This window comes from Mus caroli, chromosome 14 (assembly GCF_900094665.2).
Source record: "Mus caroli chromosome 14, CAROLI_EIJ_v1.1, whole genome shotgun sequence".
Taxonomy (NCBI): Eukaryota; Metazoa; Chordata; class Mammalia; order Rodentia; family Muridae; genus Mus; species Mus caroli.
In genome coordinates this window covers 44,094,983-44,105,349 of record NC_034583.1, presented here as the reverse complement: position 1 = coordinate 44,105,349, position 10,367 = coordinate 44,094,983, and the positions used below count along the sequence as shown (strand labels likewise).

At 39.9% G+C, this 10,367-nt stretch overlaps 1 protein-coding gene across 19 annotated transcripts in view; it reads left to right on the top strand.

Moving 5' to 3' along the window:
- Hnrnpc (heterogeneous nuclear ribonucleoprotein C (C1/C2)) overlaps nt 1-9,882 on the top strand; it is a 29,377-nt gene extending 19,495 nt beyond the window's left edge. For 4 of the 19 annotated variants that reach the window (XM_029468909.1, XM_021181231.2, XM_029468908.1 and 1 more), the window contains 6 exons: nt 871-946; nt 1,460-1,507; nt 5,867-6,027; nt 7,664-7,777; nt 7,976-8,136; nt 8,231-9,776. In XM_029468909.1, coding sequence (XP_029324769.1) covers nt 871-946; nt 1,460-1,507; nt 5,867-6,027; nt 7,664-7,777; nt 7,976-8,136; nt 8,231-8,311 — 641 coding nt within the window. In that variant the 3' untranslated portion in view covers nt 8,312-9,776. Of the gene's footprint in view, nt 1-870; nt 986-1,459; nt 1,508-5,866; nt 6,028-7,663; nt 7,778-7,954; nt 8,137-8,230 lie in introns of all 19 variants that reach the window. The other 15 variants (XM_029468910.1, XM_021181233.2, XM_029468911.1 and 12 more) reach the window with 6 other exon arrangements.
- Nucleotides 9,883-10,367: the final 485 nt, after the last annotated feature.

The window sequence follows — 10,367 nt, the reverse complement described above, 5'->3', positions numbered from 1 at the left end:
GGCAGAGGCAGGCGGATTTCTGAGTTCGAGGCCAGCCTAGTCTACAAAGTGAGTGCCAGGACAGCCAGGGCTACACAGAGAAACTCTGTCTCGAAACCCCCCCCCGCCCCCCAAAAAAAGACAGGTTTTCTAGCCCTTGCTGTTCTGAAACTTACTATGTTGACTACACTGGCTTCAAGCTCCAATTGTGTTGCAATTAAAGTGTGTGCCATCATTTCTGGTCCAAGTTTGTCTTTTAAAGCAAGTTTGAATGTATTAAAACTACATAAAACTTTCCCTGTTTACAGCTTCTCTGGTTGCTGGTCTTGTTAGGTCTGTCTGTCCTTGAACTTGGCCTGCTTCTGCTGGGAATAAAATGTATAGCCTCTGGAACTTGAACCTTTTAATATTCTCTGGGTTATTTTCATGCTATTTGGGCCTAATACAATCTAAGGAAAAAATTAGTTTGTAATATTTATGTAATCTTTATCTCCATACCGAAATACAAATGCTGACCAGTTCCACTGCTGGAGTTAGGACATTTTTGAATCTGACAGTCCAAAAAGGAAAGGCTAGCTCTGTAAAGCTTAACCTTTTCAAAGTGAGAAGGAAAGTTAATATTACTAAGATTAATCATTAGATAACAAAAGGCCTAGGTTTGCTTTGCTGGGGAGTGAAAATAAATACATACATACATATATACATATATGCATGTGGATTTTGGTTTTGGGCTTCAGAGACATTACAGATGGTTTTGAGCCACCATGTGGTGCTGGGAATTGAACTCAGGACCTCTGGAAGAGCAGTCAGTACTCTTAACTGCTGAGCCATCTCTCCAGCCTGGTTTTGTTTCTTTTAACTCCTATTGGGCTTTGTTTTCCTTTTTTCCAGATATTAACCTGGCTGCAGAGCCAAAAGTGAACCGAGGAAAAGCAGGTGTGAAACGATCTGCAGCGGAGATGTACGGGTCAGTACCAGAACACCCTTCTCCGTCCCCTCTACTCAGGTCCGGAACTTTATTATTTATAACTGCATTGTGTCCATCAGTGGGCATCTTCTCTGTGTTTTCTGGATGTGGGGAGGGTTAATGCAATGTGCTTTCTATGTGCAAAAGTGTAATTCTTATTAACTTGTGTTAGCATACATCCCTTTTGGCTCTGTTTTTTGTTGTTTAGGAATAATTCTATGTGTGTGTATAGTACAAAATGAGAAATTTGTTAGTTTCAAGGAAGCTAGAAAGTAAGGGCATTGTGGTGTAACAACTATTGTATTGTTTCTTCACTGTTGCTAAATTAATCACTGCATGTCCAGTGGTCTAAGATTACATGGAGGGCAAATGATTTGTTTGAATGAATGGGGATTATTTGTTGCTAATCTTACTGATCTATTTGTTGTGGTTTGTTTGGCCTGTTTTCACCCCACCTGCCTGTTGAAATAACAACAGCAGCTCCAAAATAATCTTTTGAAATTTATCTTTCAGTTCCTCATTTGACTTGGACTATGACTTTCAACGGGATTATTATGACAGGTATGTATGAGGTTTCTCATATGTGTTCATGATAGTTAGAAAGCCAAGCACTGACTTTTTAAAGTAATACTGCTTTTTTTTTTTTCTCAAGACAAGGTTTCTCTGTATAGCCCTGGCTGTCCTGGAACTCACTTTGTAGATCAGGCTGGCCTAGAACTCAGAAATCCACCTGCCTCTGCTTCCTGAGTGCTGGGATTAAAGGCTTGCGCCACCACGCCCAGCTTCCCTTTGTAGCACTTGTAGACTTAGAACTTCATAGGGTATGCTGGCCCTCCATTAACTCTTGTCTCTTACAAGTTTTACAGCTATAGCCATACCACCACCTTGGCTGGTAGAATTTTCTAACTTTTTTTTTTTTTTTTTTTTTTTTTGGTTTTTCGGGACAGGGTTTCTCTGTGTAGCCCTGGCTGTCCTGGCACTCACTTTGTAGACCAGGCTGGNCTTTGTAGACCAGGCTGGCCTCGAACTCAGAAATCCGCCTGCCTCTGCCTCCCGAGTGCTGGGATTAAAGGCGTGCGCCACCACGCCCGGCAATTTTCTAACTTTTAATGCATGTGTTTTCTTTATCAAGTTAAAAAACATAATACTTCAGATACTAAGTATATTGATAGTATTTTCTAGAGGTTAGTTTAGAAGAATAAGTAATGAAATTATTTCCCTAGGAGATACTGCATATTGTTTGTCTTTCACAAACATTTTAAATATTTTGTTTTGTTTTGTTTTTTGTTTTTCCAAGATAGGATTTCTCTATGACAGTCCTGCCTGTACTGGAACTAACATTACAAATAAGGCCTGCCTCTAACTCCTGCCTCAGCTTCCTGAGTGCTGGGATTAAAGGAGTGTGCCACCATGTCTTTTACTCTGACCATATAAGTGAGGAAACATTGGGGGATATAATTAGCAGTAAGAGACTTAGTAATTGGGGCTGAAAGAATTACCTAGTTAGGACTCAGGAGTCTTGGCAGAAATTGTGGTCAGTCAAGAACTTAGTTATATAGAGTTAAGTCCACCCTTGGATCTAGATGCCACTTAGTATGTGGTTTGGGTGCCACTATTTGTGTACAGGATGCAAAGTCCTGTAACCAAGACAAGAATCATTTGAATCTCATTCACTAGTGAAATTCTAACTTCTCTGTTAGTCAGGCTTCTTTGTAGTTTACCTAATCTCCTTAAAGTGAACAGTATATATGAAAGACCTCTTGATCTGGCTGAATGAATGGTCATTAATGCTTTTAACATTTCATCTAATGTACTGTTTGTGATTTCCTGGCTTTTGTTTTTAGAGAGGATCGCTAACTCTAGCTGGCCTTGAACTCACTTAGGTTGCCTGGGGGATTTAAGGGTAGCACTGCCCAGCTCTTTTTATTTGAAAAACAATGGCAAGCTTGCAAGTCTTAGGGATTGAGATAAAAACATCCTGAATTCAGGTACTAGGAAGATTCTGAGACTTTGCCCCAACCCTAAATTGGACCTCTGACAAAAGAACACTAATATTCTTGAAAAGATCTCAAAGGACAGTGAGACATACATAAGTAATGCTAGTTGTTTTTTTTTTTTTTTTCTTTATAGATTTATTGTGGGCTGGACAGATGGCTCAGTGGTTAAGAGCATTGGCTGCTCTTCCAAAGGTCCTGAATTCATTTCCCAGCGAACACATGGTGGCTCACATCCATCTTTTGGTGTGTCTGAAAACAGCTACTTTGCACTCATAAATACAATAAGTAAATCTTTTAAAATGCATATTAGTGCTCCATCTGCATGTATGCCTGAATGCCAGAAGGGGGCATCAGGTCCCAGTACAGATGGTTGTGAACCACCATGTAGTTGCCAGGAATTGAACTCAGAACCTCTGAAAGAACATTTGGTGCTCTTAACCCCTGAGCCATCTCTCCAATAATGCTAAATTATTTAGTGCTTGGGCTAAGGTAAAAAGCCAGGATGTGATCGTGAAATTTGTGGTCTACACTAGCCTATATTATTTTTGTCTTGGAAGCCTTTCAGGGAGACTAAAAATTTTTCTTCCCATTAAATATATCATTGATGTCTGTTAACATTTTCTTCCATAGCCTTTCATGTTTAACCTTCTTAAAAAATTGAGAAAAATAGATTCAGATGAAGGACTCCATAAGTCATATAATTGGCACAATTGCTTTTGCATATATTGGGAGACTTCTCTTTGTAGTATAGATGTTTTAGTCTAAACCATGGTACTTTTTGAAAACAATAATGACCTTGTTTGTGTTTTGTTGCTCCTGGCTTCGGCAGTCTCATGTAGCCCGGGTCTGCCTAAGATCCTCCTTGCCTCAGTCTCTTGAGTGTGGGGTTACAGGGTTTACCACTACACCTGACTTTTGTAGTTTTTTTCAAAGACTGTGTACCGTTCTTAGCATTACTTGGTGAGATGGTTTGTGTTAAGTTCCTGTGACTGCTGAAGCCACATAAATGAGAGGTGGTTCCTCTAAAACTGTGCATCCTTCTGTAGCACCGCAGAGCTCCAGCCCTCGATTGAACACTTTAAACTCTAATCTAGATTACTTCATTAACTATAACTGAGTAGAGCCGGGCGTGGTGGCGCACGCCTTTAATCCCAGCACTCGGGAGGCAGAGGCAGGCGGATTTCTGAGTTCGAGGCCAGCCTGGTCTACAAAGTGAGTTCCAGGACAGCCAGAGCTACACAGAGAAACCCTGTCTCGAAAAACCACAAAAAAAAAAAAAAATAGTTGAAGAGACTCTTGATCAGTTTCTAAAGTCTAGCAAACTTACAGCACATACTGGATCTAAAACATTACTGTTTCTACAGAAAGAGAAGTTAATATTTTCTTGGCTTGTTCGCACTAAAGTGCTTATATGGAAAGATAGTTAATAGAATGTTTGGGGGGTTTTCTGATCATACGCTGCTGGTTGACCTATATTAGAAGAGTATTTAAGTGTATGTGGGCTGGCAAATTTAGGAAATGAAAACATGATTTTCAGATAAGAAATTAGGCAGTTTCAGTCTCTGCCTAGGATAGTTGAGATTAAGAGTGGGTAGCATAGTTTTTATAACTTCTGGATCTGTTTTTGTTCATTTCTGTTCAGTTTTTTGGTTGGGGGTGTTAGGGGGAGCAAAGTGCTGGCTGTCCTGAGACTCAAGTAAAAACCTAATTCATAGTGTAATAAGACCTTTCCTAGTGTTTTCAGCTTGTGACTCAAAAGAAGTAGCTAGCAAACTCTTCCTTGACCCACAGAAATCAGTGACACTGAAAGGGGAACAAAATTGGTTAAATATAGTAGAGCTGGAGAAAGTAATGTGTTAACACTAAAATTTTTCAATTTTACAAAAATAAATTCAAAACAAAACTTTTTAAAATTAACTTACCTTGGTTCCTCCAAGATGGCTCAGCAGGTAAAAGGTGACTGCCACCAAGTATGATGGGTCATATTTACTTCCCAGGGTTCCATTCATGCCCCTAGACGCATACCTAAACAAATATGTAATAAGATGGTAGAACTCTTATTTTTAGAGTGGGAGTAGTGTCAGGTCGCCCTTTGGATTTCTTATCACACAAATTGAGGTCAACAAGCTTGGTTGGCAGCAAGCATCTTTATATACAGCTGTCTCATCCTATGATTGCTTTGTTTTATTTAATTTTTAAAGTAGGTGAAAAAACTCAATGGTGGTGGCTCCTCTTTATCACTAGTAGCAGTGAACTTGAATAAAATCAGAACACCTGTTTGTTGTAGTTGACTTTATGTGAATTGTTTAAGTATAAGGTAAAAGCAATTCATTCTAACTTACTTACATTCTCTTAAAATTTCCTTAACCTGGAAACAGTCCTTTTTTTTTTTTTTTTTTCGAGACAGGGTTTCTCTGTTTAGCCCTGGCTGTCCTGGAACTCACTTTGTAGACCAGGCTGGCCTGGAACTCAGAAATCCACCTGCCTCTGCCTCCCGAGTGCTGGGATTAAAGGCGTGCGCCACCATGCCCGGCAACAGTCCATTTTTTAAAAGTCTAGTCAAGCCTATCATTTACTGTATGTGTGAGGGGCGCCTCTTTCCTCTTGCAGCATTTTTCATCAAATTGAGTTTTGAATAACATCAAAAGGAAAAGAAGGGACTAAAACCAGTAATCCTGTTGTTATGCTCTGGTTGTATCTTGAGTTAATCTTTCTTTTGTCTTTTTTTTTTCTTTTGGTTTTTTGAGACAGGGTTTCTCTGTGTGGCCCTGGTTGTCCTGGAACTCACTCTGTAGACGAGGCTGGCCTCGAACTCAGAAATCAGCCTGTCTCTGCCTCCCAAGTGTTGGTATTAAAGGCGTGCGCCACCATGCCTGGCTTGAGTTAAATTTACACTTTGAAGAATTATTTCTTTAACCCACAGGATGTACAGTTACCCAGCACGGGTTCCTCCTCCTCCTCCTATTGCTCGAGCTGTGGTGCCTTCCAAACGTCAGCGTGTTTCAGGGAACACCTCACGAAGGGGCAAAAGTGGATTCAATTCGAAGAGTGGACAACGGGGATCTTCTTCTAAGTCTGGAAAATGTATGTTGTCTTTGTTTGTTTGCTGTTTTTTATGCAGCACACTCCACCTCCCAGGTAGTGCTTTTTTCCCTGGCATTTGTGTGTAAGGGGTGGGGGCCAGTGTTGAGTCCAGGAGTCCAGAGAGGGTGTTGATTCTTCTGAAGATGTAGTTGCCAGTGTGAGATAATCTGATTTGGGTGTTGAGAACTGAACTTCCCTGAGAACTTCTGCAAGTATAAACTAGCAAACTCAACCACTTAGCTACTTATTCTTCCTGTGGTTGAGAAACTACTAACTAGCATTGGCATAACTAGAGTGTAAACTTGAATCTGGGTGATGTCCAGTTAGTAAAGTTCATGCTTCAAGGGTAAGGACCTTGCTTTGTATCCCAAGCATTCCGATAAAGCAGAGCATCTTAGATGTCTTAACTTCTCTTAGGCTGACACACACACAACCCTGCACCTGCCTGCCACCTAACCTTGCAAAGTCAGTGAGCTCCCACCCACTTCACTGAAAGATCCGTTCTCAAAAATTGGAGGTGGATCCAGAGTAGTAATGGATTTTAATCCCTCCATTAGGGAGGCAGGGACACAGATCAACACTCTTTGTTTGTTCGAGACAGGGGTTCTCTGTGTAGCTCTGGCTGTCCTGGAACTCACTTTGTAGACCAGAAATGTGCCTGCCTCTGCCTGGGAGTGCTGGGGTTAAAGGCATGCGCCATCACTCTTTTAAAGATTTTATTTATTATATGTAAGAACACTGCAGCTGTCTTCAGACATTCCAGAAGAGGGAGTCAGGTCTTGTTACAGATGGTTGTGAGCCTCCCTGTGGTTGCTGGGATTTGAACTCAGGACTTTCAGAAGAGCAGTCAGTGCTCTTAACCGCTGAGCCATCTCCAGCCTAACACTGTTCTTAATCTCTTAAAACACCTCCTATATCCTGTAATAGAGAGCAAGATGACACTTGGCATTGGTCTCAGTTTACCCAAAAAATACAAACCAGGAAAGGGGGAGAAAGAATGTTGTTTAAGGATTGTAGTCTGAGTTCTATACTTAATAGCTTGGTTAATTTTATAAATGTTTATGTTGAACTAAATTTAGCTAGGGCATACTTTTGGTTGTCAGTTTTCTATATTGATCGACATAATTGAAGTATGTCAGCAAACTATTGAAAGCTGAGAAAGTAAATAAAGCAGTTGCAGTTTCTTAGTTGAAATTCTCAGCTTAAGTTTTTTGTTTTGTTTCTTTTTGAAACAGAAGTAAAGCTGGGCTAATCTCAGTGCTCCTAAGGAGAAATGGGGGTGTAGACAGGAGACTGAAAGCCTGTCCTCTGCCTTCCTTGTATCTGAACACTTTCATGAACATGGGCACATACACAAAGATACAAGTTAGAAGTTGCTATAAAATAGAATATTTTTTGGTCAGGAAAATACATGTTTAGGTTTAAGTGAATCTAAATCTTATTTTTAAATCATTTGCTGACTAAAGATTACTAGTTACTATTGTAGTTGGTGCCTCTGTATTTCTTTCAGCTTTTTGAATTGTTAACTAGAAAAACATTTCTTCTGAGAACTGAAAGGCCCAGCACCTAGAAAGAACACTTTGAGTAGCTGGTAGATGGTGCTTTAGTCTAGTCTAACATTGCAGTTCTGTTACAGTGAAAGGTGATGACCTTCAGGCCATTAAAAAGGAGCTGACTCAGATAAAACAAAAAGTGGATTCTCTTCTGGAAAGCCTGGAAAAAATTGAAAAAGAACAAAGCAAGCAAGCAGGTAATAGTCTTTAAATCATTCTAATTGAATTTGGGTTATTTTCCTAAGGTGGTTTAATGTATATGCAAATTGGGCTGTTTGGGAGGGGCATTAGTTTATTTGGAAAACTTTACTTTTGTTCTTTGATGATTAATGGGAATTGTCTATATCCTGTGGGCAACACTTGCCCCTGGACAGACTTGTCCTTCTCATCCCCAGTAGAGATGAAGAATGAAAAGTCTGAAGAAGAGCAGAGCAGCGCCTCTGTGAAGAAAGATGAGACTAATGTGAAGATGGAGTCTGAGGCAGGTGCAGATGACTCTGCTGAGGAGGGTGACCTGCTGGATGATGATGATAATGAAGATCGGGGGGATGACCAGGTGATTACCTTTGGAAAAAAGAAAGTTGGGAGGACTGGGGTCCTGGGATGAGAAGAATACCTCTAACTTTATCTTATTTGTGTCTTTCTCACAGCTGGAGTTGAAGGATGATGAAAAAGAGCCTGAGGAAGGAGAAGATGACAGAGACAGCGCTAATGGGGAGGATGACTCTTAAGCACATAGTGGAGCTTAGAAATCTTATCCCATTATTCATTTACCTAGGCGCTTGTGAGAGATGAAAGTAACAGCGGGTCATCTCCCCTGGGGTCTTCTGCACATTCTCACTGTTGTCCCGCCTTACCCTTCCTGTGTTCATTAATTCATGATTGCCCTGCGCCTAGTTACAGTTCCACTTCCTTTGATGCTCCGTAGTAATTTCGTTAAGTCTCACCTGTAAGTTTTGCTTTAATTTTGATACCTCTTTGACTTAACAATAAAAAGTTGTATGGTTTTTATCAACTGTCTCCAAAATAATCTCTTGTTATGCAGGGAGTACAGTTCTTCTATTCATGACTTCAGTAGTTGCTTCCCTAACTGCCCAGGCATCTCGTTTACTTGTAACCCCAAGAGCAGCTTTGCATTAGAGGTGTGTGTTTTCCCTCACATGAGTGGGACTGTTACAACACGAATGTAACCATGTATTTTTGTGAATGGGAGTTGGCATGTCAAATGCATCTTACAGGAAAATAGTGTAATAGTCTTAATATTTGTTTTCTAAAGTTATACCATGGGTTATTTTTGTGAACAGCCTGATGTTTGCGATCTTTTTCTCAAAAATAAACAGTTCCTTATTAAACCAGGAATTTGAAGGAAAGAAAAAAAATATTTTTTTTTGTTTTTCGAGACAGGGTTTTTCTGTATAGGCCTGGCTGTCCTGGAACCCACTTTGTAGACCAGGCTGGCCTTGAACTCAGAGATCTGCCTGCCTCTGCCTCCCCCGTGCTGGGATTAAAGCCGTGCGCCACCACGCCCTGCTGGAAAGAAAGTTTTTTAATTACATTTTTTTTTAATAGCAGCCTCCACAAATCGTTAGGTTGTATAAATACAATTTTCTTGAGTTACCATCATGCATACCAATATATATGAATAAAAGTCATTTTGAGACCATTGTTAACTTTAAATATTTTTGACACGGAGTGCTTGAATGTTTCAGTTATTGATTAAAACCAGGTTTCTTTATTGCATTCTCAACCTGTGCCTCAAAAGTTTCAAAATAGGAAAGCATTTGTCTTTCCCGTTTTATATAGCATTTGCCTTCCTAAGAACTGAGACTATGAGAGTTAAAATTACCCATGTGAAGTACTCTTTCTTTTACCCCTTTTCTTGATTTGTTTGAGTCAGCTTGGAACATTTTGCTGTGTAAGACCTAACATAAGGCTAAAGGTATAAACAGGTTTGGGGGCTTGTTTATTTATTTTTGTATAGCAGGCTATAAAAATCTTTTATGCACACAGACTTTCTATTTCTCAAAAAGATCCTGTTCTGTATATCTAGCATACAGTTGCAAGTTGATGCTTTCATACTATGCATTGTAGGCAGAAGTTCCTTTTCTATGTAACCGATGATAAAGCTGAGTAGAGGCTGATCTCGGGGCCACCCTTGGCTCCAGTGTGCAAATATAAAAATGGCTTTTATTGTGACCCCCTCTGCCCCCTCCCCCAATCTTGATATTGTCTTGGGTTTTTGAGGAATTGGCTAGATATCAGAGGTTAAAGATGCTAATAAATAAAACCTGTTTAAATATGCTGTTAGAAGCTGGTGTGTACAAAATGCTGGAGTGGGTTCAATTAGTTCAGAATTGGGTACTTTCTGGTACTGGGTATTGTATTTATTCACGTGACACCCCCCCCCCCAAAAAAAAAAGCAGTTGGGAAATTTGAGAATAAAGACTGTGGTTCTGCCCCTTATCATAGTTGGTATATGCATCAGCAAGAGACTCAGGAGCCTGTGTCTTCATATGAACACAGTGCCAGCATGTGGCTAAAAGAGGTGCCATCCCTGGCCCTCCGTCAAACTGCTGTTGCTGGTTTATTTTGGAAACTATTTAGAACCTATTGGTTAAGGATATTTTACTGGTGGTATTGAAATAAGTTAATACTAAAACTTGTCAAGTTAAAATGTTGACAGGTTTATTCCACTATGAGAATATCTTAGTTGTGAGAGTTTGCTCATTTCTAGTTTTTTAAAAAAGATTGGGGTGAATTTTTTTTTTTTTTTTTTTTTTTTTTTTT